Source organism: Fistularia commersonii, chromosome 12 (genome assembly GCF_037954325.1).
Source record: "Fistularia commersonii isolate RoL2024-O1a breed Wild chromosome 12, RoL_Fcom_v1.0, whole genome shotgun sequence".
Classification (NCBI taxonomy): domain Eukaryota; kingdom Metazoa; phylum Chordata; class Actinopteri; order Syngnathiformes; family Fistulariidae; genus Fistularia; species Fistularia commersonii.
In genome coordinates this window covers 18630621-18658234 of record NC_141295.1, presented here as the reverse complement: position 1 = coordinate 18658234, position 27614 = coordinate 18630621, and the positions used below count along the sequence as shown (strand labels likewise).

Sequence of the window (27614 nt, the reverse complement as noted above, 5' to 3'; positions counted from 1 at the left end):
ATAAATCTTCTCTTTGGTCTTCCTCGAGACCTCTTGCCTGGCAGCTCAGATTCCAGCATCTGTCAACCAATATATTCACTATCTCTTCTCTGTACATGACCGAACCATCTCCGTCTGGCTTCTCTGACCTTCTCTCCAAAACATCGAACATGTGCCGTCCCTCTGATAGACTCATTCCTGATCCTATCCATCCTGGTCACTCCCAAAGAGAACCTCAACATCTTCATCTCTGCAACCTCTAGTTCTGCCTGCTGTCTTTTGGTCATTGTAACAGTTTCTAGTCCAAACATCATCGCTGGTCTCACCACTGTCTTGTACACCATTCCTTTTGTTCTGGCCGATAGTCTTCTATCACATAGAACCCCTGATACTTTTCTCCACCCATTCCAACCTGCTTGGACCCGTCTCTTCACCTCTTTTCCGCACTCTCCGTTGCTCTGGACTGTTGACCCTAAGTACCTGAAGTCCTCCAGCTTCTTGATCTCCACTCCCTGTAGCCTCACCGCTCCACCCGAGTTCCTCTCGTTCACACACATATATTCTGTCTTGCTGCGACTAACTTTCATTCCTCTCCTTTCCAGAGCATGCCTCCACCTCTCTAGATTTTCCTCTACCTGTTGTCTGCTCTCACTACAGATCACAATGTCATCTGCAAACATCATGGTCCATGGGGATTCCTGTCTAACCTCATCTGTCAGCCTATCCATCACCATTGCGAACAAGAAGGGGCTCAGAGCTGATCCCTGATGGAGTCCCACCTCCACCTTGAACTTCTCAGTTGCCCCTACAGCACACCGTACCAGTGTCTCACAGCTAGCATACATGTCCTGCACCAGTCTAACATACTTCTCTGCCACTCCAGACTTCCTCATACAATACCAGAGCTCCTCTCTTGGCACCCTGTCATATGCTTTTTCTAGGTCTACAAAAACACAATGCAACTCCCTCTGGCCTTCTCTGTACTTTTCTATTAGCATTCTCAACGCAAATACTGCATCTGTAGTACTCTTCCTAGGCATGAAGCCATACTGCTGTTCACAAATGCTGACTTCTGCTCTCAGTCTAGTTTCCACTACTCTTTCCCATAACTTCATTATATGGCTCATCAACTTTATCCCTCTGTAGTTGCCACAATTCTGCACATCCCCTTTATTCTTAAAAATAGGCACCATCACACTTTGTCTCCATTCTTCAGGCATCTTCTCACTCTCTAAGATCCTGTTGAATAATCTAGTCAGAAAATCTACCGCTGCCTCTCCTAGACACTTCCACACCCCCACAGGTATATCATCAGGACCAACTGCTTTTCCACTCTTCATCCTCTTCAATGCCTTCCTCACTTCACTTTTACTAATTTTTGCTACTTTGTGGTCTACAATAGTCACCTCTTCTACCCTTGCCTCTCTTTCATTTTCCACATTCATCAGTTCTTCAAAGTACTCTTTCCATCTTCCCATCACTCTTCTAGCATCTGTCAATACATTTCCCTCTCTGTCCTTAATCACCCGGACCTGTTGTACATCCTTTCCATCTTTATCTCTCTGTTTCGCCAACCTGTATAGATCATTCTCACCCTCCTTACTATCCAACCGAGCATACAAGTCATCATAAGCCCTTTGTTTTGCCTTTGCTACCTCTATCTTTACCTTTCGCCGCATCTCCCTGAACTCCTGCCTGTTCTCTTCAGTCCTCTCAGTATCCCACTTCTTCTTCGCTAACCGCTTTCTCTGTATACACTCCTGCACTTCCTCATTCCACCACCAAGTCTCCTTATCTACTTTCCTTCCAGATGACACACAAGTACTCTTCTACCTGTCTCCCTGATAACACTAGCTGTAGTTGTCCAATCATCTGGAAGCTCTCCCTGACCACCCAGACCCTTTCTCAATTCCTCCCTGAAAACCATGCAACACTCCTCCCTTTTCAGCTTCCACCACTTTGTCCTCTGCTCTGCCTTTGTCCTCTTCATCTTCCTTGTCACCAGAGTCATCCTACAAACCACCATCCTATGCTGTCTGGCTACACTCTACAACTACTTTGCAGTCACTGATCTCTTTCAGGTTACCTCGTCTATACAAGATGTAGTCTACCTGCGTGCTCGTACCTCCGCTCTTATAAGTTACCCTATGTTCCTGTTTTTTCCGGAAAAAGGTGTTCACTACAGCCATTTCCATCCTTTTTGCAAAATCTACCACCATCTGTCCCTCTGCTTTCCTATCCTGGATACCAAATCTGCCCATCACTTCTTCATCCCCTCTATTGCCTTCACCGACATGTCCATTGAAGTCTGCACCAATGACCACTCTCTCATTTCTGGGAATATTCTGCATCACTTCATCCAACTCATTCCAGAACTTCTCCTTCTCTTCAGATTTACATCCCACCTGCGGGGCATAGCCGCTAACAACATTGAGCATCACACCTTCAATTTCGAGTTTCAGACTCATAAGTCTATCTGACATTCTTTTCACCTCTAGGACGTTCCTAACAAACTCCTCTTTCAAGATAACTCCTACTCCATTTCTCTTCTTGTCAGTACCATAATAGTACAACTTAAAGCCTGCTCCTAAGCTTCTAGCCTTACTACCTTTCCACCTGGTCTCCTGGACACACAGTATATCCACCTTCCTTCTCTGCATCATGTCAACCAACTCTCTACCTTTTCCTGTCATAGTCCCAATATTCAAAGTCCCTACTCTCAGTCCCAGACTCTTTCCTTTCCTCCTCTCTCTCTGCTTCCGAACACGCACTCCTCCTCTTCTTCTTGTTCTTGTTCTTCTTAATTGTAATTCCAATTAATGTACACATTTCTAATCTCCAGAGAAGCCGTTATACCCTACGATCACATATAATAATGTAAACAAATAATATCGCATATAGATATCACAAATTCACCTACGCAGATTACATCTGCTTGAGTAAAAATGGTTTTGCATGGCCCCTCATTGCTGATAGTGAGAGTATTATAATTAATATTATTATTATTGTTATTATTATTATCATTATATTTGCCCTGAATTTGCTGGTATTCCCAAAGCAGAAAAGGAAGAGACAGCCTCGAAAAGCAATTGAAGTTTTAGTTCATACATTTATTCCGATCACAGCTGTACAGGAACGCATCGTCACAGCAGAAACACAACCTAAACCCAACCATGGCACGACAGCCTTCACGACACATTCAACCATAACTGTACCGGCCCAGTCAGCTCACCTCATATCACTGTTTGCTATTAATATTGTCATTATTCACATTTAACCGTCCGTCACTCAAATATAGCTTTGTTTTCAAAGAGCATAAAAATACAAGTGGACTCTTCATTGGGATGAAACACTGGTCGTTTATCCACTATCTGGCAGACATGGGGGACCAACTTATTACAGCTTAAAGAGGGCTTATATGGGCTTGCAGAAGGCTCCGAACGGCAACAGAGGGATTGCAGAAAGAGCTACTAATTTAAGGAGAATAGGAACGAGCTCACGAACCAACCTATGATCTACTTCTGACGACACTGAAACACAAAGGAAAGAAAGAAAATAAGACAGAAACAATACAAACAAATAAATAAAGTATGTGTGAATGAACGCTACCAAGGCACAGAGAGATGCAGAGTTAACAGAAACAGACACAGAGAGGGGGGGTAAGATGGAGGGTGGGCAGATCCGAGGCGATTCCACTAATCAACACTAGAGAGAGCTCTAACAGCTCAAATACCCAGATATATTATAAACTCTATGTATGTATACTGTTTGTACTATATAAAGCATTGAAATATAGGGTTATCTTTTAAAAACACCGTTCACTGCAGCAGGACAAGAAGGGTTACACCATGTAAGTGTGCTTGTGTCTTTGCACGCGTGTTTACGTGCATGTGTGTGTGTGTGTGTGTGTGTGTGTGTGTGTGTGTGTTTGAGTAATTTTTTTTTCCAAGCAAACCTCCATAAATTGAGCAAAACACCAACAAAACAACCAGCTAGATTGGAACCGATATGAGTGTGTGTTTTCTGTTTGTGAGTGCGTAGAAAGTCATGGGCTAAACATCTAGGAGGGAGGTGGAGGGGGTTGTTAGAGTAACTACCGAAGAAAGAGGAAAGGGGGGGGGGGGGACATCGACGTGAGCATCAGCAGGGACTACACACACACACGCGCGCACGCACACGCACACTCCTAACGACACGAACTGCAACGATAACGACGACGGCGGCAACAGCGACGTGAAGGAAAGGAGGGAAGGGGGGGAGCGACACAGATCAGGAAGTCCGGCTAACCACAATCCTCCAACCATACAGAAGAGAAACAGAGGCAACGGTAAATTGGGAAATATGCGTCCTTTTCACACTGGAGTGTCTCAAAGTGTCTGTTATTTTTTCTTTTACATGCTTTTAAAAATTCCCCCTCGGAATCTTCTATGTCTGCCCGCCTGTCTTGTCGCTCATTAGTCGGTTTATGTGCTTAATTTTAATTGTTTTTTTTTTTTTTTTTTGCAAGCATCCGTCTGCTTCCCTGTCTGCCCGGGTTAGCGTCCGTCCTAGCCGGAGTCCGTGGAGAGAAAACGATGAGGGGCAAAAAAAAAAAAAAAAAAAGAAAAAAAAAAAAAAAGAAATGATTGTGCTTCTCAGTCCACGCCGCCACCTCATGCCGGGGGCCGCAGAGGTCAAAGGTTGTGTGGAAGCGCCCACCCCGAACCCCTCCTCCACCTCCTCCTCCTGCAGCGTCCAGAAGCTAACAAGAGGGCGCCTTCCCGCCCCCTCGGTTTAGGCTCGCGCGGGACGGAAACGCCCGCCGCGCCGGCAGAGCTTCCTTGATACGAATGGTCGAGGGCGGAGGGGGAGGGAGGGAGGGCCGGCTGGTGGCGATCAGTCGGCGGATCAGTCCAGCATCGCGTCCAGTTGGTCCGCCAAGTCGTCAAACATGCTGCCGATGTCGTCCAAGATGGAGACGGTCGCCTTTTTGCTGCAGAGAGAGAGAGAGAGAGGTTGGTCGGGAAAACGAAAAAGGATTCCCGAGCCTGACGGCGACGGCGAAGACAGAAGAGGCGCTCAGATGTAAATGAAACATTAGCAGGAAATGACTTGTCGTATCCGAGCTGTCAGCGTGGAGACAAATGCTAATTGCTAATTGCTAATTAGCCGTCACCTCCTCTACCTTTCCGGCGGGTGAACTCGATTTACGGGCGTCAAACGAGAAGGTAAAGGGCTTCAAAATAGAGAACACACCGTCAGAGTGGACTCACTCGTTCTGGGCGTCGTCCTCTTTGATTTGATGCTCCACCGCCTGCAGGGCGGCGGCCAAGGAAGCGCTGGTCTCCTCCAGACGATGCTCGGCGCCCTCCTCCTCCTCCTCTTCCACCTCCTCTTTCCGAGGCTCTTCTTCTGCTCCTCCGCGACCTGACGATTTCTCCTCCTCCTCCTCCTCCTCCTCCTCCTCCTTCGCTTTCCTCCTCTCCTCCTCCTCCTGCCTCTTGAGTTCCGTCTCTTTCCTCCTCTCCTCCTCGTCCTCCGCCTCCCTCCCGCCCATCAGGTCGATGGAGAGGCCGGCGATGGAGGAGCGCGGAGGTTTGACCGGATGCGGCGATGGCGTGGAGGGACTCTGGGCCGGAGACGCCGGAGGGACCCCCGGGGAGAGGGAAGGGGCGGACGGGGTGTCCGGGGCCGGGAGGGGGGCGGCCGACGGGGTGGAGGCTTTCGGAGCCGGGGCGGTCGGCGGGCTGGTGGCCACGGGGCTCCCGGTGGCCGAAGCCACCACGGCTTTGCCCGGCTTGGGCGCCGTCGGAGGGCCGCGGGGCTTCGGGGACACCGGCGGAGGGACGCGCTTCGGCTCTGGCGAGAGAACGGAGGACGGGGAAGAGCTAAGGTTGGAATTGGCTTCCAGACAATCTTAAGAACGGGACTGATTTTCACATCTTTACACGGGCCGTTAAAAATTGGATTCTGGAGCACCAAACATGCTAACGCTAACAATTACAGACGGGTATTTTGATGACCAAAGTAACAATATCACAACAATAGCACTTTCAACTTGCAAAATACATACCTGTTTATATATTGTATAGTTATTTTATTGCCTATCTGTATATTTTATATATATGTTGTCTATTTTATACAGTTTTACATTTGTATTGTCCAGGACTACAGATGGAAATTCGCTATGAGCTATAATCTGGTACAAACATATCAGCCTCTGTGCTTAATGTATTTGTCTACTGTCCTAATAAACTTCTAAACAAACAAACAAACAAACTTCACCTGCGGAGAGACCACATGCACTGGATCCTTGGTGTCCAACTCACTCTCGCCGTTAGAGGTTCTTCTCTATATTTATAACTATATTATTTCGACTACTCACATGAAGTTACCCAGACATGCCTGAGCACAAATAACTTTTGTCCCTAAAATGACCTTTGACCTCAAACAGGAATTGTGCCGTCCACGATCTTATGGTCATAAACATCTACAGATAAGAACCGACCCCCCCGTGAATGTCAATTCTAATGGGAATGTAAATTCTAATGGGCATAATGGGCATAAACAGAAACCTGCCCTCCCCTGTATGTCATCCTGGACAACTTAGCATGAACTACACTATCCAATGAACGTTGTTATGTAAATAAACACTTTCACGCGATAAAAAAGCGGGACGCCGTCACTTGGCAGGTCACATGATCGGCATGAATTGTGAGAAATGTAATTTCTGGTAATTGCACGCTTTGACTTATTCATTTTAAGACAATCAGACCTTTTAAGACTTTCTCATGGGCCACATAAAGTGACGTGGCCCTTGAGTTTGACACGTATGCGAGGAGGAACTCGGTGGGATTCTCTGGATCTTGCCTCCAAAGAGCGCGCTGAGCACAAAAGAATTGTCGCTTGTTTGTGTTATTTCTTACGATAACCTCAGTCTTTACAGGCTTCAACTTAGACCAGCATGAATTAGAATTACTCTCCGACACTCACCGAGGGCCACATCGGCATATGGTTGCCCTCAAAGGGCCACATGGAGTCGTAAGAGTATAAATGTAACCTAATGTCATGTAAAATACTCCTTAATGTGACATAATTGGATTCATTACTCATTCAACTCCCAAATGTTCCACATGCATTTGTATAGATGTAAAAATAAATGTTTACTGGTTGAAACATTTTTTTGTGTGATATATAAAATAAATCACCTTTCTTTTTGGAGTGCTTTTGGTGCGCGGATGTTTTTCAAATTCTACTTTGTCGACCTTTTTTTGATCCAGCACCCATTCCGAACTGGGTAGCGGATTTACGTGTTTCTCTTTTTTAAAAGAAAATATATCCTTTTGTTTTATCAGGTTAAGAAAGCCAAATTAGTCCATCAATCAACGATCAAACTATCCAAGTGAATCAAGAAAAATATCATTTGATATCAATGTAAATGTTGTTTTTCTGGAAAGCTAACTTTAGCATACTTAGCTTCGTGTTCGGTATCAGATTGTTCTCTGCCTCATCACTTGAAAGACACACCGCTTTTTCTCCTTTAAGCACAAACATGTATTCTCCTTCCCGTATTTCTTAAAACAGCCTTCCATCTGCATCAACGTTTCTCCTCCTGGATATTTAGGGATCATTATTTGTTTTTTTTCTCAATTCTATGTGTCAAAAATGGCATTGATGTGGAAACACTGCGATCTAATGGCGGGACGCCGTCACTTGGCGGGTCACATGATCGGCATGAATTGTGAGAAATGTTATTTCCGGTCATTGCACGCTTTGACTTATTTATTTTAAGACAATCAGACCTTTTAGGACTTTCTTACATAAAGTGACGTGGCGGGCCACATTTGGCCCGCGGGCCTTGAATTTGACACTAATGTCACGTAAATTGTAGGTGCCAAACTCTGGCCTGCAGGCGATTTGCAGGCGATTTGGCCCACAGTGTAATTATATTTGGCAATATATTCGGTATTTTGCCCTACAGCTATCGCTAATACGACAAATCACGGAACGCTCTGCTGGTATTTTGGCGCGAAAATAATGACAGGACCCATGAACGCCCTCTCCTCTATTGACAGTAGTCATAGCAACCTTATGCTAATAACGGCAAAAAATGTGTGAAAAGAAAGGCAGAAAACGTGAGCTTCCTGGACAGACGGGAAGCAGAATATCGGTTTATTTACGTGAAAGACAGACCTGTTTGTCTTGGATGTGGCGCCAAACAAGGAGCACGACAAAATGAAACCAAACACCATTTCCTGTTTATGGGTGTTTGGGTTCATATGAAGGTTCAGTGTAAAATCTGGAGGAAGACTTTTTTTTTAAATAAATAACAATGACTTTGTCCCAGTTTTAAATTGTGGCCCGCTGTGTATTTGACTCTGACGGCCTGCAGGGCTGATCTGCAACTGGGACCGAAGGAGCGAGAAGAAGCTGCAAGAAGGCTTCTTGACGCCAGTGAAGATAGCATTAGCTCGAGTTTTAATTTCCGACGGATTCGGACGGACGCACTGCATGTCTTCGAGGATACAGCTGTTTGATTTATTTGTGAAGGTTATCTCCATGTTCTCAGAGGGGGTTCCTCAGGGTTCTCCGGGTTCCTCCCGCAGTCCGAACACATTCAGGACATGTTTGCGTGTTTGTGGAGCAGTGATGGATGAACTTCTTGCACACTCACAGCTTCTCCGGCTGCAGGATGAATGAAAGCAACCCTGCGAGCACGTCGAACCTCTCCTACATCTGTTTCCTTCACCTCAGCCGAAGGGAAAATTCAAATCTATTCAAATCTTTGTACTTTTTAAGACCTGAAAACACTTTACAGCCTTAACTTTCACACTTTATATTTTATTTGTATTTCTTACTCTCCCTCCTTCCTACTATTATCTATTATTGTTATGTTTTACTTGAAACTCTGGCACAACAATTTCCTTCGGGATAAATAAAGTTGTTCTTATTTTGATTCTTAATGTAAATAGAGGCGAGCAGAGGTCGCTTTCATGCAGCAGAAAATGCGGTGACGTCCACTGAAGGCCGGCGGCTCCTCGGCCAAAGGAAGAATTGTTTTGAGGATATTTCCATGAGAGCGCAGAGGTGGTCAGTTAAGCTGTTTACATTGAGATGTTCCAGCTGTAAAACAGTTTATGAGAATCTTAAACTGTTACACAATGTACTGAAACCTGATTTGTCCCCATGATTACGAATAACAAACAGGCTCGCAGGCTTTCGCTCTTTCACTTTCGCTTCTGCCGAAGGAGCGATGACAACAACCGCGAGGAAGACGCAGCCTTCTCCGATTACGAAACAGACCAGAAGAACAGACCTTCGCCATTCTTCCTGTATCCTGCACCTGGGAGGAACCCTGAGGAACCCTGAGGAACCCTGAGGAACTCCGAGGAACCCCACGCGGTCAAGAACTTGAGAAGCTCCTCACAGGAAGGAGCACTGTGAATCCAAGCGGGAACCTTCTGGCTGTGAGGAGGAAGCCAGCCATTTTCATTTCTCCTCAAATTACCCACAGCAAGAAAACACACCTCATTAAACGTGGAGCTTCTTCTTCACATCTCCGGTGTGTGTGTGTGTGTGTGTGTGTGTGTGTGTGTGTTATCCTCACCAGGGCTCTGAGCCGTGTCGGCGTTATCAGGCCCAGGTATGGGGACGCGGCGTGTCGGGGTCGGGGGGTCGGCCTGGTTCTTCCTCAGGGTGACGGCGGCTGGTTTTGGCGACACCGGCGGCTTCAGAGACTTCCTGGCCTCCATCCACTCGCAGCTCTCCTTCCCGGCTTCCGCCCGGTCCGGCGCCTCGGACGCCGGCCTCCGCCGCATGACGACGCCGCCGTTCTGCTGCCGCTCGCCTCTGGCTTTCGGATCCGATTGGTTATTGCTCCCGCGTGCGCCGTCGGAGCTCGTCGCCGCGGCGTTGTTTTCAGAGTCTCCCGGCAGGTTGCGGGGTCGGCGGCGGAGCGTTAGCGTGCCGTCCGTGATCTCCGAGGCGGACGTCACGACGGTGGAGCGCGGCCGGGGTTCGGGGCGTTGCTGAACCTTCTGCCGAGGCGAGGGATCGGCGGGGAGGCTCTCGGGTCCGCTGATGGTCCTGCGGCGATTCAGCACGTCGTCGTCCTCCGACCCGAGGCCTCCTGAACCCGCCTGCCGGCGCAGCACGGGCGGGCTCACCTGGCGAGACGGCGGGCGTTAGAGTTACGCTTTCACTTCACGGACGCTCACCCACACACACACACACACACACACACCTGCAGGTAGTTGGTGCTGCTTCCTAGATTTCTCGGCAGGGTTTTGGCTCCGCCCACGATGGAGGTCTCCAACATGGCGGCGAGGCTGCGGACGCTCCCGGAAGCCCCCTCTGATCTCTCCAGGCCCGCGGCGTCCTGAGCTCTCAGAGCCGAGCCCAGGCCGCCGCAGTCGCTGGCACGCCGCTCGCGATAGGTTGGCAACCCTAGAAGCCCCTCCCCTTGCCCTTCTGCTTCCCCGTCGCCCCCGGTGATGGAGGAGCAGGAGCGCTTAGGGGGCGTCGGGGGCCGGCCTTTCCGGCGGGGACGCAGCGTGACGGACGATTGGCTGCGATTGACAGTGACATCATTAGGGGCGGCCGTGTTGGCGGAGCTGCTGCGGCACACAGTGGCGTACCTCGAGTCCGACTCGGAGCCAATCAGACTGTGAGTTCTCCGCCGCTCCTCCTCCTCGCTGGGGAGGCGGAGCAGCGGCACGGACGAATCCGCCGCCGCCGCCACCGCCGCCGCCTGCGTGGAGGGCCGCGGGCGAGCGCGTGGGGAAGCCTGCTGGGCGCGGGCGTGCTGGGGGGTCTGCGGGGGGGTTTGCGTCGGTGTTAGCGGGGGGGTTTGCGCGACGACCGGACGCGGTTTAGCCACCGGACTCGGGGCGCCGTCGCGCCGCTTCCTCCTCTCCGGGCTGGCGGGTGGCGTGGAGGGGCTCCCGGGCTCCTCCGAGCTCCTCTCCGCTCTCTGAAGATCCTTCAGTCTCCTCACGCCAAGCATCAGCTTCTTCTGGTGGCCTGAGAACGGAAGGCGGAGGCGTCAGACAAGAAGATGAGGAGACTGAGATGTTTTAACCTCTTTGAATTCCATCACTCGCTCTCAGTCGCACGTCTCGACCATTTAGGGCGTCTGATGGATGTGTTTGGATTTAAGGAGGAAACCGGAGAACTCTGAGGAACCCCACGCAGATGCTAAAAGATGTTTTAGCCAGATGCTAAAAGATGTCTTAGCCAGATGCTAAAAGATGTTTTAGCCAGATGCTAAAAGATGTTTTAGCCAGATACTAAAAGATGTTTTAGCCAGATGCTAAAAGATGTCTTAGCCAGATGCTAAAAGATGTTTTAGCCAGATACTGAAAGATGTTTTAGCCAGATGCTAATAGATGTTTTAGCCAGATGCTAATAGATGTTTTAGCCAGATGCTAAAAGATGTTTTAGCCAGATGCTAAAAGATGTTTTAGCCAGATGCTAATAGATGTTTTAGCCAGATGCTAAAAGATGTTTTAGCCAGATGCTAAAAGATGTTTTAGCCAGATGCTAATAGATGTTTTAGCAAGATGCTAAAAGATGTTTTAGCCAGATGCTACAAGATGTTTTAGCCAGATACTAAAAGATGTTTTAGCCAGATGCTAAAATGTCTAGATCTAGAAAACATCTTGATAACGGAAATCACGAGTCACCCGCGTTGGATTCTTTGTCACTCACCGAGTTTGGTGATACCGATCTCCTGCAGGTCCTCCAGGCTGATGTCGGAGATGAAATCGATATTTTCGTAGCCGTTCTGCACCAGAACTTGGTAGTACTGACTCAGACCCAGGTGGGACAGCCAGTCCGCCAGGTTGGCCTGGAAACACATGGAGGGCGGAGGTGAACGCCCGCGAGAAGCCTCCTGCCAGAGCTGTCCGGAGGAGGCAGCTGACAAAACACACCCCTCCGCTTTGCTCTGTGTGTGTGTGTGTGTGTGTGTGACCTTACAGGCTTGTGCTCCGGCAGCCAATCGGCGGAGGGCAGCTTGCTGATCTCTGATGTTAACTTCTTCCGATGTCCCGGCTTCATGACCCCGATCGCCGTCAGGTCCTTGAAGGCAAAGCACGCTCAGCTGCGTCAGGCGGTTCGGACGCGAACTCCAGAGGTGTTTTTTTTTTTTTTTTTGTTGCTAAAAGTGCACGAGCGTGCACAGAAATCTGACGTTCGTACATTAACGTTAGCCTCTAGCTATCTGGGGCGAGCGTCCCCGGTTATGTCACACCGCCGCGTCAACACACACTCGTACGAAACACACGGCGGCGGCTCAAGAAACACACTGAAGGACACAACGGGGCGGTGTTTACAGAGCGCAGCGCACAGGTGTGCACGTGATGAGGATGAGAGGGAGGGGGCACACACACAGGGGTCACGATGACATCATCCAATCGGTGTGTGTGTGTGTGTGTGTGTGTGTAGGGGGGGGGGGGGCTGATTCTAGAGCTGAGCCGGGCGGAGCCTTGACAGACAAGGGGGTGGTGTGGGGGGTCAGGGGGTCTGGACCTTACCTCAAGGCTCATGCGGCTAATGGTGTCTAGATCGTATCCCGCCGTGAGGAAGTGGGTGGTGTAGAACTGGAGCTGAAACTCACCCAGCCACGCCACTACTGCCTGCTTCTAGAACACAGAACACAGAACGCTACTGGCCGCGTCTGGGTGACGGACAGCGGTGGCCGGTTTCTAGAAAGTGGAGAGCGACTGCCTGCTTCTAGAGCCCAGGGCACAGTTGTTGGTTTCCAGAACACTGTTCTTCTAGAACGCAGGGCATCGTTGCCAGTTTCTGGAAAACAGAACGCTACTGCTCACTTCGAAGCTGCCAGCTTCTAGAACATGGAAGCCCCCCGCCCATGTCTAGAACACGGAAACACTAGTGCCCGCCTCTAGAGCACGGGAAGGCACTGCCAGTTTCTAGAAGACAGCGATGCCCTGCTTCTAGAACGCAGGGCATCGCTGCCAGCTTCTGGAAAACAGAACGCTACTGCCCACTTTGAGAATGCGGGACAGTGCTGCCAGCTTCTGGAACATGGAAGCCCCCTGCCCATGTCTAGAGCACGGAAATGCTACTGATCGTTTCTAGAGCATAGGACATCGCTGCCAGTTTCTAGAAAACAGGACGTTACTGCCCACTTCTAGAATGCAGGGTATCGCTGCCAGTTTCTAGAAGACAGAACTCTACTGCTGGCCTCTAGAATGCAGCACGTCACTGCCAGTTTCTAGAACATGGAAGCCCCCTGCCCATGTCTAGAACCCGGAAATGCTACTGCCCGTTTCTAGAGCACAGGACATCGCTGCCAGTTTCTTGAAAACAGGACGCTACTGCCCACTTCTAGAATGCAGGACATCGCTACCAGTTTCCAGAAAATGGAAGCCCCCTGCCCACGACTAGAACATGGAACACTTCGAGAGCAGGGAACATCAATGCCAGTTTCCAGAAACTACCCCCTTCTGCAATTCAGGACATCGAGTCCATATTCTAGAAACGGGAACACCGCAGTCCGATTCTAGAATAGAAGACATCTTGACAACCGCTACAACTGAACTACCAGTACTGAACCACATCTAGGAGACAATGCTTGCTTCTCGGACACAGAGCTTGGTCGTCACCATTGGCTGCGAGAAGTATATACCAGAGACTTGTGTCTACTTGTAGACAAGTCCTGCCTGTTTCTAGATCACTACGGCATGGATCTTGAGAACGCCACGCTACCGCCTGCTTTTTGGGACACACACAGTGAAAACTATCGCCTGCTCGCTTCAGCCCACTGAACAATACAGAACATTTCTGCTTGAAGATACATTAAAACACTACATTCTAGATCACCACGTTCTGTATTTGAATCGGAGAAGAATTATAACTGCTTCCAGACCTTGGGACTCCACCGCTACTACAGAAACATCGCTGCCTACGCCTGGCACACTGCTGCCTCCTTTTAGAACGGAGGCACAACTTCCTGGTTCTAGAGCGAAACGCAAGCCTCCTCTGGAACAAAGTAATACACCGTACCATGACTGCCACCTCTTAAGCAACACACATCTGGAAAAACAAAAGGTGAGAGAGAGAAGATTCTAGAAGACAAGATAAGAGACAGTTCTAGAACACTAGAGAGAAGCCAGTTCTAGAAGAAAAGGAGGAGGGAAAGTTTTGGTGCACGGAGATAGAAAGAGAAATGGTTTAGTATACAGGGGGAAGGACAGTTCTAGATCCAGGAGTGAGGATAGCTTTAGCCAACCGAGAGGAACGCTCTTGAGCACAGAATAGAGCTGTTCCACAACACAAGAAGGAGGAGAGCTTTTACCCTTGTGTTGTCTTGCAGGTCAAAAGTGACCCACTACCATGTTTAGCTGTAGAAAAAACACCTTAACCTATTTTTTTTCCAACTTGAAATTTTATGACTTTTCCTAAAGAGACTCCATAACTAGAAAAAGTGATACTTCTTTTTTGTTTATGTTTCCATGTGGGCTGTACACCACTAGGGTCCAAAGATTGTCTTATGGGTCATTTTTGACCCGTAGGACAAGGGGAGTAAACACAATGTTAAGATCGCACGAGGGTTAAGGAAAATGGTAGAGTTCAAGAGGGCTGTTCTAGAACAGAGAAGCCAAGAGGGCTCCAGGAAGCAGCACAAAATTGCTCCCCATGGACGCCCGGCAGGGTCACAAGGTGACCTAACGGAGCGTCAGATCAGGGTCTGCTGGTGGACACACTGAGAGCTCAAAGCATTCATTCATTCATCCTCTCAGTTTGAAGGTCCTCTAGGGTTGAGAACTTCACTTCTGCCACGTACCCGCTGGCATTGAGCAACGTGACTGTGCACAAATACTGACTCCGATCAATATCCCATTGTTTGCAGGGCTGGTTTGTCCAGAAAATCAACTATTCATCTGTGTCCAAGAGTCGTGGCACTCCCACCTCTTCGTAACAGAAGACCTTTATTTGAGATGAGCTTTTAGCGGAATCAGGGAGTAACTTCCTGCGCCACCTCTGGCAGCTACCACAGGGCAGGGCGCCTTTCAGCTCAGGAGGAAGTAACAGGGTGCAGTGTTTGGGATCATAAGGTGTGTAACGAATGGTAGATCCATAAAAAAATAACCTTATTTACAGCATGCCATGCAGACAGGTATGCACAGAAGGCAACTCGGCATTGAATGAATGCTGAAATGAGTAAAGAGCTTTGAGGGCGGAGGGCTGCGTGGGTCTGAGCGACAAGCAACAGAACGCGGCTGTTTCCTGGCAACCACAAGGTGTTTCTTGAATGTGACAACATGCTTGCTTCTAGAGGAAGCGTGCAGCATGAGGTTGCCTCAGGGCGGGGTGGAGATGGCGTGGGGCGACGGGGGCGAATGAAGGGACAGAAGGCGAGGTAGCGACTGACTCCCTCCTGTCGATCCGCCCGTCTCCATGGCGACACAAGGTCCGTCATCTTCTTCAGGTGCAACACAACTACCCCTCCCGCCCCGCCATCGTACTTGTAGCGGCGGAGGGGCGGGAGATGAAGCAGCAGACGACAGACGGGCGCTCGGGGTGAACCGAACGTCCGTCCAAAAAAAAAAAAAAAAACAAAAAAAACACAAGAACTCACTTTCCCATCGTCCTCCTCTGCCTTTCGCTCGAAGGAGCGCTGCTCGTGAACGGTGGTTGTCGAAGAGGCTGGCGGCGCAGAGGGAGTGAAGGGCACGGCGAAGCAGAAAGGAGATGAAGATCACCTGAACTATCTCATAAAGGCTTACAAGAGGTGGACATGTTTTTCCATGTGGTGTTTCGGGGCTGCGAACCTACTTGCTGACTGCTCGACAGACTGGGACTGCTCCAGGAGGTGCTCTTTGGCCTTCACTGATTGGGAGAGCACGGTAGCCAGGAGCTAAAACAACAAAAAACACAAGTCGGATTTTATTGATACGGTCACAAACCACAAGAGCAGGTCTTTTTTATACGACCTACAGAAAGTCAAGCTTCGCCCTATCAGCGAGGAAATGTCGCCTCGACCGTTGCGGAAAGCTTGGCCGGATCCCAGCTAACGTTTGGGGTTGAGAGGGAACAACATGACCCTTCGCGCCATGAACTTTCAAAGACTTCGTCTGGACTCCTGTGTGACTGAGGTCGTGGCGGTTTTATGACTTTATGACTCTTATGTTTATTGCTCCTCATGCCGACCAGCTTTCGCTTTCGTCTCCGATATACACTCAATAAAAGCTAGCACTGTGTTATGGTTTGCAGTAAATGAACCAAAGGCTGCGAGCAAAAAGTCCAAAGCTGCAATATCTCCGCGTGGACTCTAATCTCCTAGACGGAAAGACGTTTTTATGTTTGCTTCTCGGAACCAGACACAACAATCCTTCACCAAACAGGGAGAGGCTTCAAGTGAAGAAATTCAAGTCCAGTTACCACGACAAGAAGATTTCAACAAGAACTCAGCGTGACCTGGATGGCTGATAACCTCCGCCGAAACACCAGCATGTTTTTTCAGGTTTAACCGATCCAGATCGAGATTAGGGCGCTCGCACTTTGGCTATGATCAGATTGTGCGTCGAAAACACGGCTCACGAATACAGAAAACGAAACCGTGAGGACGTTTTTTTTTTTTTTTTCCCCAACCTTGACCCCTTCGGCTTGCGCGTTGAGACCCGGAGCGTTGAGGCCGTGCGTGTTAACCCCGGGCGTGGGCGCCGGATGCGGACTGGGCGCAGGCGTCGTCAGGACGTGCGTGTTTCCTGAACTCTGCAAGCTGCTGGACGAGCGGACGCTGCCGAGGCTCGCCAGGCTGCCGCTCCGCTCGCCGCCTGCGGACACAAACACATTTCCAGATGCCGTATGGCCTTCAGATGTATCTCCGGGACGGATAGCGTCTGGCAAAAACAGAAGCGGGTGCAGAAATAACCGATAAATTATCGGAATTTACTCGTATATCACATGGACGGTACCTGCTAGCGGTTTCCGTAGCACCCAGATGTCCTCAGTGGAGGCGCTTTGTTGGCCCAGAGTCGGGGAACCTTGAGGACTTAGCTCAGGCGCCCGTGAACCTGTCACACACACACACACACACACACGCGCACACACACACACACACACGTTCTGTCAAAACATTACTATTCAAGGACTGTAACGATTAAGATAAGATATAAGATAAAGGCCAGTAACGGTTTATATATTTTTTCGCTTTTGCAAAGTAAGCCCTCCGATGACCCGCCGACGTGAATATTCCAGAATATACGAAGCTTGAGTTTATGATCGAATAAGACGCCTGCTGATTTATGCGTTAGTGCAGAACTTTTGCCTCCCCTTCCGAGGGCCCGTATCTGATTTTCATCGAAATTAGCATCGGCGGCGGTGTATTCATGCGTCATTTCGGCGGGCGCCGGGGTCGAGATGGCGCGACCCGGGCGAAACGACGCCGGATTCAATTCAGGTCACGTCCGTAAACGAAACCAAATGGGAGCAACGTTTCGTTTATCTAATCTGGCGCCTTCCATCGCACGCTAGTCCGTAATGTCAACATCTCCTTAACGCTAACCGGTTCCATTACGGCTAAACACTAAATCCTGCGGCGATTCCTCTACATGGCTACTTATCGTTGATATAAAGTGTACCACGGTATGTACCTGTCTGACTCTGCTGCTCCTGAGAAGTGGAGAGAGGAGGAGGAGGAGGAGGAAGAGGGGTGGACAGAGGGGGGGTCGAGAGAGAAGGCGGAGAGATGGGAAGCGGAACGTACCCAAAGGAGGAGAACCGGGGGAGGGGCTGCGTGGTGGGGTGGGGGGGTGGCGGGGGGGTCAAATGCAGGGGGAGGACTTTGGAGGGGGGGTATGAGTGTCCGTTGACCGAGGCAATGGGACACGGGTTGGGTCGGCGGAGGAGCAGAGTGTGGCACTGCTGGGAGGGGGGGTGACCTGGACTCGGGGGGGGGCAAGGAGGCGGGAGATGCAACAACAACAACAACAACAACAACAACAACAACTGATCAGTCAACTTGAAAGGAAACAACAACAAAAAAAAACTCAAATCAGAATTCACACAACAGAATCCAAATCAGAACTATGAGAAAAGAATGCATCCATATATCCACGGGGAATATATTTATATCAAGGTAAAGAATACGACTTCATATCGTGAATATCCAAGCGGCACAGCGAAGCGGAGCAGGCGGGGGCCTCCAGCACAACACAAACGCGTCATTCGCGTATTTACTTAGCGTTAGCATTTTAGCTATAATCGCGCCCACACACACACACACACACCCCGTTCGTTGTGTTTACCCCAAACAAAGCGATTAAGATAAGAGATTATTGTGGCGGTAATAACTGTTACCGTATTGTGTAAAGATAATGCTATCAGTAGCAAATACGAAAGTCACAAAGAGAACTGTGATGGAGGCCCCGAGCTAAGCCAACGGGTTTATTCACCGGGAAGGATGACGGGGGAGGAGGGGTGCGAGGGAAGACGGGGGTGACGACCAGTAGGGGGCAGTTTAGGGCGAAGGGCTAATGACTGACTTGATTGGGCAAACGAATGAGCAGCCTGTAGAGACTGATGATGCTGCAGCTAACTACGACTAGCCGTCGGCTAATGCTACAGACAAGCCGCTGCGCTGATACAAACATAACACACACACACACACACACGCTCAGTCCCGCGTTCACCCTTCCACACAGCTGTGACGTGGGTGGTCACCTGCCCTCTTGATGACTTCCACCATGTTGGAGGGGAAGTAGCCCACCCGGTCGTTCCCGGTGCGGTTGTCATGGATGCAGCCCTTCCAGCGGCCGTCCGAGTGCTGCTCCAACACCTGCTCCGAACACGAGGCGGCGTTAGACCGGCGTCCGTCACGGGACGGCGATCTTCAGACGGGCGTTTCCGTACCGTGATGATGTCCCCAGCTTTGATATTCAGACTGGTCAGGTCGTAGTTGTTGCAGTAATCCTTCAGCGCCCGCACCTGCATGGCGGCCGACGCGTCTGCAAAGCGGAGGCGACCCGGTGAGAATCCGGTCGCCGCGTGGCGGCTCATTACCATATATTTTGTTTGTGCCGGCTAAAATGTGCGTCCGACCCTCGCAGAGGTGGGAGATGAACGACTTCAGGTCGCTTTAACGCTGCAAGCGCTCCCGGCGTGAATGCTAATGCGCTGTGGATGTTAGTGTCGCCGCCGCCATTTTGTTCTTGAATGGCCATTAAAGATACTGCATGCTTGCAGGGGCTCAGCCAATCAGCTGCCTCCGTCGAAAACAAACCGATCTCAAATCAAATCAGACTCTGTGGATTCTGTGACCTGCGTTTCTGACCTACTTTAACGGTTTTGCTTTTTTACTTTTACTTTTGATTTCTCACATAGGTTTTGCTCTGAGCTGTCGCGGCTGAGGGAAACAATCGGGTCGTAAATACATAATTGATAGGCGTTCATGTGGCGGCATGTGATCCTCGGCGTCGTGAGAAAACTCCTCCTTCTCCCCCTCGGCGGCGCCGGCTGAAACGTGAGCGTGTTTGTTTTGGCGCTCGGATTCTCTTCTGGGAATCGGAGGAGCGCCGAGAGGGGGAATCGCACCGCAAAACAAACAAAATCCAGCAAATAGCGGAGCGGGAAGCTGAACATCTCACCTCGCAGGAGCTGCTTGATCTCCCGGCTGGCTTGCGTGGTGGTGAACTGGTTGACGATGTCCAGGGCGGTTTGACTCAAGGTGTTCCTCACCCCGGCGCTGATGCCGCTCTGGAGGTTAGGAAAGAGGAGCGGTGAACCGGTTGAAAAAAACGAAAAACCGGACCTTTCCGACGGACAGATGGACTTACATCCAGCAGCAGCCGCACTACTTCTGTCTTCCCGCAGAGGGCGGCCTGATGTAACGCCGTGCCCGACTCGGACTGTCTGTTGATATCGATGCCGGCCTGAATCAGCAACCTGCACGTTCACGGAAAAAAAAACATGACCGGGGGACGTCTGGGGGAGCGACTTGGCCATATAGGGTCAAGCTTGGAGGTGAAAAGACAAGAATAGATCTGGAAGCGCGATGCGGATTTGAAGGTACCGTATGACGTCGATGTGTCCGTTTTTGGCGGCGAGATGGAGCGGAGAAACCCCGTTGGGATCGGAGGGTTTCGGTTCCAGCATGGCAGCGCACATGTTGCTGCTGAGCAGGAGCTGGACAACCTGACGACACACACACACACACACACACACACACACACAGCTGTTATATGCGAGATCTTCCGCTGAAAAGACAGAGAGGTGCTCAGTGAAAGAAGGCGAGTAAAATCCGGCGAGTAAAAGTTTCGCCCGGCACCTGGCCCCGTCGCTCCGCCGGCGGCTCTGCAGCCCCACGGAAGTTTATCCAAGGTCAGGAGAGGCATGAAACGGACGGCGAATGCAAATCTGAAGCTCCGCTGCCTGCAGGGTCGCGTGAGAGGGTGAATGTTTGCAAGCCTCTGTGAATGAATGAGTGATTTACAGCTCGTCCGTCCGACATCTCAGATCGGATGGCAACTGAACATCTGAAGCTCAACCGAGACGAGGCCGAGCTGCTCTTTCTCCCGGGGAAAGGTTGTCCACATAGAGACCCGTCACATCGACAACACCGTGGTAACGCCGACCACAACTGTTAGAAACCCGGGTGCGGTCCTGGACGACCAACTGTCGTTCTCAGCAAACGTCCCAGCGGTCGCACGTTCCTGCAGATTCCTCCTTCACAACATCAGGAAGATTCCCAGATTCCTCACGGAGGAACTCCACCGGCAACTCCCTCCTTGCTGGTGCCTCGGCGGTGACCATCAGGCCTCTGGAGCCCACCTTTTGTTCAACCATCCAAAATTCTCCCACACAACTCCCCCCTTTTATGTCCCTTCACCGGCTCCCGGTGGTTCGACACCCTGGTGCTCGCCTACCGGTGGTGAACCGGTCTTATCTCCAGGTTATGGTGGAGCCACGTGTCCCTTCCCGTCCTGAACATACCCGAACATACCTCTTCATCAAGCACTCCCACTGAAAGATGAATGTATGTATGTGGTTTTGAGTTATTTGGTAGAGTGGTGACTTCTGCATAACGACGACTGGTACTTTGGATCTTCGGTTATTGCATTGCAATTTTTTTAAGTCGCTTTGGATAAAAGCGTCTGCTAAATGACTTGAATGTAATATAATGAATGGTTGCATGTGACAATAGGACTTGTGCAAAAGAGGGTTAATGGTAGTTCATTTTTATGACACGTGAATGAGAGGCTGAATGTTTACACGTCTCTTTATAACGTGTGAATGAATGACTGAATGGTTGCATGTCGTAAATCCAGAGTTTGAATGAGAAGACGAATGGTTATGTCTTTTTTATGACGTGAATATTTGTATGTCTCTATGAGTGAATGGATGTTTTTTATTCAGAATGTGTGAACAATGTGTTGACAATGAATAAACGAATGAATAAACGTGCCAAATAAATAGAAAAAAATAGAAATTAAGATCAAACTGAGCCCTTAAATCTGCGGAGAGCTGCAGCCGTTGCTGAATTAGTTTTCAAACACTAGGTTAATCGAAAGTTATTCTTGCTTGCAGTTTCAAATTTACTTTGCGTGTGTGTGTGTGTGTGTGTGTGTGTGAGTCATGATTGTGCAAATCAAATGAAAAAAGTGAACAAAAGAAGAAAAACAGGAAGTAACTGCAATCAATGTTTGGTAACAAGATGTACAGAAGTGAGAATGATAAACGCTCTCAATGGTAAAAAAAGAGAAGAAAGTACAGGAAATCATGAAAGGGAAAAAAAAAAAAACAAAAGCAGCAGAAATATGACTCGTGGGATGAAAAGCTGCTAGTGACGGGCTGCACGCCGCCTTTCCTTTTCCCGCGTGTGACGCCGAGTACGTTCGTCGAAATGCGCGGGAGGTCTGACAAGAATAGCTGCTTATGAATGGACGACATTCGCCGTGACGACGGCAACAAAAAGGCGCCGGCGAGCAAAGCTGGAGACGAGTAAAATCCAGCTCCGCGAGGCTCGGAGGAACATCGTCGCCTCGTCTAAACAGTTAGCAGGTGTGTGTGTTCCAGAGGTGTGTGTGTGTGTGTGTGCTCTGTGAACACCGGTGACACACCAGCAGGCAGGGGAGGCAGGAGAGGCCGTGCCTCACTTGCCAATCTTGGAAAGAAAAAAATGTCAAATAAAAAAAATCATTAAATGGTTATATTTATTTCAGGTGATTTGTACTATGAAGGTATATTTTCATTTCACTTCTTTAATGTTAGGTTTTGATTCAAAATGGCTGGATTTGTACATTTAATGTTCAAATACTGAGAAGATAATGTCGGCTTCTATGTAAATTGTGCATTGACGGCTGCACCAAGAACGGATTGCTGTCTCTATTAAAAATGTTTTAACACTTTTACTAGATTTACTAGTAATTTACTAGATTTTGCAATTTGCCAACAACTGTATGTGTGTTACTAGTTTCTTGGGCTGAGCGATCAGAAAACGGCTGCTAAGAGGTACCAAGTGAGGCAGGCAGTGCTCCTGCCTCACGTTAGGGGGCGCTCCTGATTCCAGGCGTTCTTCTTGCGACTCCTCGGCTGCAGAATGCAACCACAGTTAGCAAGTTATTTTTTTCCTCTCCTCACTTTCATTTTCAGGATTACATTTCCAAACTTAGAAGGAAGGTCATGAAGAAACATAACCTGTTAACTGCCGCCGATCAAATGGTGAATAAGCTATAAGAATCGGTTGTGATGAAGTCGCTCCTGGCGTGAACGTGCAGCGAGGGTTATGGAGGTACGCAACAAGCGTGGATGTGTATTTTTGCCACGTTTTGCCACGGAAACTGAGCTACCACCCGGATTCAAATTCCTTTTCCGGTCTTCCGGAACCTTCTTTGGATTATCAAGGTGGATTTCCGACTGGAAACTACTCACAGCGACGCGTCCAAATTCACAGGCCAGGTCAAGCGGCGTTTTCCCGGCTGAGTCGGAGATGCAGGTGTTGGACTGGTGTTGTAGCAGCATCTCTGACTGTAACACACACACACACACACACACACACACACACAAACACACACACACACACACACATTAATTGGTCCTTAAAAGATTCAAGTCATGCAAGCATCATCACACAGATCCTCACACACATCCAATGATGAAATAAAGCTACTAAACATATAATCCCCGACACAAACACACACACACACACACACACACACGCACACACACCCACACACACACACACATTAATTAGTCCTTAAAAGTTTCAAGTCATGCAAGTATCATCAGACACAGATCCTCACACACATCCAATGATAAAATAAGGCCACTAAACATATAATCCCCGACACACACACACACACACACACACACACACACACACACACACACACAGTTACCCCGTCATAGTGTCCGTGCTGTGCTGAAAGGTGGAGAGGGATCTGTCCTTCATCTGACTGTCCGTTGACGGATGAGCCTGCCTTCAGCAGCATTTTCATTGGTTCGGTCTTCCCTTGCCATGCGGCGTAATGCAGAGGGCGCATCCCTACACACACACACACACACACACACACACACACACACGCAAACCGAAGATGACAGCACGATAAAGCATGCAAGGCCCCGTGAGAGTGTGCGCACACACACACACACATGCGCGCATAAATAAACAGCATATGAGGACTCTTGATTGCGTTGCTAGCGTGCTAGCACACTCGTTTTTTTTCTCCCAGAACACACATTGGAAAAATACTTCTTTTCGCATATTTAAAATGCATTTAACTAAACCGAGCGTCCCGAATGGGCGACAGGCTCGTTCTGAAACTCGCGGCAGAGCGTGGGCGGAAATTTAAATCGCGTGGATAGCAAAGGTGAGGCGTCTATTGACTATGGATGATTCTGTAATAAAATTTCCTAACAACGATCGCATCATTTATCCGGAGTTTAATCTCGAAAAGTAATTAGAAACAGCGTCTGCAGCATAAATATAGACTGTGCTCTGAAAGTAAATAAAGCGGAGAAGAGTCGCCTTGAACTGACATCGAATACGAGTTTTCACCGAGTCAGCAAATCCAACTGTGATTTGTTGGACGGGTGGATCGGTGAGCGGTTCGGTCTCTTTCGGAGATCGGAAAGATTAGGGCGGATGTGCTCGTGACCTTCGGTGACCCCGGAATCTCTGCTCAAGAAACTACTTGTGTTGAGACAAAAGGGCAAACGCAGGGAAACCCTTTGGAGCGGCAGAGCGAGATCTCTGAGGACCTTGCAGTTTTATGCAAAGCGCAGCCGAACACAGTGCAACAAAGCGGGGAGGAGTCATCTCCACCGCCTCCAACCAAAACACATTAAACAGCACTTTGGAGCAGAAGAACTGGGCATCTCTCTGTTATGGCAGCGACCCAGGACCCCCCAGTCTTGGGACCAGTGATGAGCCACATCGTGGCGCTGAATAAAGAGGCCCCGAGGGCCTGCTGGGCAACAAGGACTCCTGACTCAGAGGGACGGTGGCGGCAAGAGAAAGAGGAGCTGGGGCTGACGGAGGTACCGAAATGGGTAAGAAGCAGCTGGAGGCCAGTCTTAGAGACACAAAACAGCGAACCGCAGACAGGAAACTGGATGTCACATGAGACAAATGAGCTGCTGGTCGAAGACGGTCAATTTTCGATGTTACGTTCCACAATGGGGAAACTTTGGGAATTCCCGAAAGGACAGACGTCTGGGAAGTATCCTCCAGAAGAGTCACTCCGAAAGTGAAACTGCCGTAGCCTTTGAATGTTTCGTGTATTTCTCAAGGACTGAATTTTGGCTGTTGCGAATGACCGTCCAAACAGATTGTCCAAACAGTTTATTACAATATTGATAGTAGGCGCGCAGAAGAAAATGAATCATCCTTGCAAACATGGCAAAAGGCCTGGTAGAGATTGGGTTCTGGCACCTTCTGCATACAAAGGGAGGAGAAAGGCTCATTGGTGCTCAGGAGCGTTCTGTCTGCCTGCTGGGTTCATTTCCTGCGTACTCCTGTACGTCTTTGCGGAGCTTGCAGATGACGAGCAATATCATTGGAAGTCTTGGGGGGCAGCACTTGTATGCTTAAGAAAGGAACTGAGGAGGACGAAGCGCGGACCTCTACTGTCCCTCCTCTTTCTTAGAATCTACTTTATCACCAGCTACTCCCCCGGCGGTGTTCTTATTGTCTGAAACGGAATTTGGAAGTGACCTCTGAACCGCGCACTGCCCCCTAGTGGTTGCATTGCTTCACAACCCCGGCTTCACCCTGTGCTCGACAAGGCTCTGGGGTAAGAACTGGGCACAGGCTACAAACAACCACTGAGGGCTTCGATGAGTCATTTAGCCCGAGCCTACAAACATCCAGCAAAGGAAGTAACATTAGAGCGTTAAATTTCAGGTGTATCCGTTTATGAGACTAAGTTTAGGGCTCCGGGTCAGGGTCAGGAAGTGATTGGTTGACAGGATGTTTGCCGAGCCACATGTTTTACATTCTTCCGCACTGTAATTCATGATAAGTAAACATTAGCAATGCTTTTACTGGAAGCGCCGCTCGGTCTCCAGATGGTCTTTCAACACAAGACAATCTTGCCTTTGGGAAAATAAAAATGAAGGGCTCTCACTTCTTAAACAACGACTCTGCCGGAAAGTTCATTTCAACCTTTAATCCGCGGAGTCTAATTATTCAGTCCGCCGCCTCGACACTCCCGACTCCCGCAGCCTCGCCGTTCCCTCTGTCGGCCACGTTTCCCCCGGTTCCGTGACGCTACTCTTTGTTTTCTGGGCGAACGTCAGAAAGCAGGGCGATTATGAGAATCCTGGGAGCTGTCTGCGGCGCCGAGACGCTTCACCTGAGCTAAATGACGCGATTAAGGATGCAGGGGCCTTTTTTCTACCCTTTTAATAAACTCCGTCGGCGCCGATTTCTCCGACGCCGCGGCGATTTCCTCTGATTCTTTCTGAATGAAGCAGAAGATGGCGTTATCCGCACCGCAACCCCCCCCCCCCCCCGTCCTCTAATCCAATTTGGTTATTAACTCCGAACATCTCCCCGAGTCCCTGACGGACCTCACCGATCTGCTTTTTCAAACTCGAGTGCAGGCTCGTTCTGTAAACTCCCACCCGCAGCGGCCGAGCGCCGCAGGCCGCCACGCCAGACGACCTTTATTTTAGTCAAAGAAAAAAAAGGAAAAAGGTTGTTCCCGCCGCCGCCCGGCCTTTGATTTTGCGGATCGGTCAATGGTGGCTGAAAGGCTCGGGCAGTGGAGCGGTGCCCCGGCCTGGTTTCCTCACTCGCAGTGCCTCAGGGCGCTGTTTCCGGTCCTCTTATTTATTTCTTTTTTCCATCCGGTCAAATAATTAGCAGCCAAAAATCAGAATCACAACTGCTTCAATCGCCAAGTAGTTGTACAGCTACAAGGAATTAGCGGTGCTAAACCCACAGCGTGTAACCAGTACCTTCTGCTAGGTGATCTCAGGCAAAACTGTTCTCAGTTCTACTACCTCAGTGGAGGAACAAACTTCCGGAAGCAACAAGACTAGCATCATCTATCTCTACCTTCAAGAAACAGGTAAAAACTGTTCTCTTTTAGGACTTTTTACTGCGCTGATGCCCCAGATCAGGTTAGGCAGCAAGTTAGGCTATGCAGTGTGTGTGTGTGTGTGTGTGTACGTTTGTGTGTTAACACAAAAAAAAACCTCACTAACCCAAGCTTACTGTTCTGTATATCTCCTGTGCATCTTGTATTTGCAAGTGTATTTGCAGTCCCTATGTCCTCTATTGTAAGTCGCTTTGGATAAAAGCGTCTGCCAAATGCAATGTAATGTAATAATGTAACGGAAATTAAGAATAAAATTGTCGTTGGTGGTTCAACGCGACATGTTGCGCGAAGTAGTGCAATCGAGGTTTTATTGGTCTTATTGATGACGCAAAAGGTGCAGACAGTTCTGTAATGAGGAGTTTCCTGTGAGATGCAGCGATGGATAAATCCGTCCATCGTCTTAAACAGGTCGCCAGTCGATCGCAGGGACGAAGACGGACATTTGCGCACTAATTCGGGGCAATTTCCTGCGATTTTTCTCCAAGTTCACCTGCTGGGGGAAACCGAAGAACCGGAGGTCCTTCGAGCTTTGAGGCCGAAGCGCAAACCAACAGCGCCGCCCTGCAACAATGGATAAATATAATATGAAATCGCTCCTCTGGCTAGAAACGTCACCCGGCGCGTCGAATTAAACGTCCGACCCCGTTTACGGATTCCAATTAAAACGGTTTGCCTCCCTGAACACCGCCAGGTTAAAGACGATAACGAAGGTTCTGGGTTTCTTGCTCGCAGCTCCGCGACCTCTGACCTCTTAACAACCGCCGCTTGGGTAAGTAGCTTTTTGAAAACGGTATTTCGTCCTCGGGGGGTTTTCGGTGCGTCACGTTTAAAAAAACGTCAAATTCTCACCCGCAGAATTGGCGGGACCTCTTCGGTGAGGATGTTCGCCAGGTGTGTGTGTGTGTGTGTGTGTGAGTGTGTGTCTATTTAAAGCCACGCCGGGCGCAGAGACAGAGAAACTAGACCAGCATCCTGAAGGATTTATACCTCCCATCTGCCCTGAGATTTCCTGTTTTTTTTTTTCCTGAATCCACCAGATTGGGCCGGATATATTCGTCCGGGAAACCGCGCTCGCCTCGCCAA

General features: G+C 49.4%; 1 protein-coding gene across 4 annotated transcripts in view; it reads right to left on the bottom strand.

The window, feature by feature from the left end:
- Positions 1-3068: 3068 nt before the first annotated feature.
- Positions 3069-27614, bottom strand: part of LOC147229061 (caskin-1) — a 41396-nt gene continuing 16850 nt past the window's right edge. The window contains exons 4-22 of one of the 4 annotated variants that reach the window (XM_086157545.1): positions 23325-23470; positions 22858-22953; positions 20000-20121; positions 19764-19872; positions 19575-19683; positions 18841-18935; positions 18652-18766; positions 17583-17870; positions 16905-17003; positions 16579-16763; positions 15763-15844; positions 15566-15633; positions 12495-12602; positions 11938-12039; positions 11668-11806; positions 10202-10980; positions 9566-10124; positions 5232-5817; positions 3069-4951 (exon numbers count right to left, since the gene is read on the bottom strand). In XM_086157545.1, the coding sequence (XP_086013671.1) occupies positions 4867-4951; positions 5232-5817; positions 9566-10124; positions 10202-10980; positions 11668-11806; positions 11938-12039; positions 12495-12602; positions 15566-15633; positions 15763-15844; positions 16579-16763; positions 16905-17003; positions 17583-17870; positions 18652-18766; positions 18841-18935; positions 19575-19683; positions 19764-19872; positions 20000-20121; positions 22858-22953; positions 23325-23470 (3872 nt within the window). In that variant the 3' untranslated portion in view covers positions 3069-4866. The remainder of the gene's footprint in view (positions 4952-5231; positions 5818-9565; positions 10125-10201; positions 10981-11667; positions 11807-11937; positions 12040-12494; positions 12603-15565; positions 15634-15762; positions 15845-16578; positions 16764-16904; positions 17004-17582; positions 17871-18651; positions 18767-18840; positions 18936-19574; positions 19684-19763; positions 19873-19999; positions 20122-22857; positions 22954-23324; positions 23471-27614) is intronic. The other 3 variants (XM_086157546.1, XM_086157548.1, XM_086157549.1) reach the window with 3 other exon arrangements.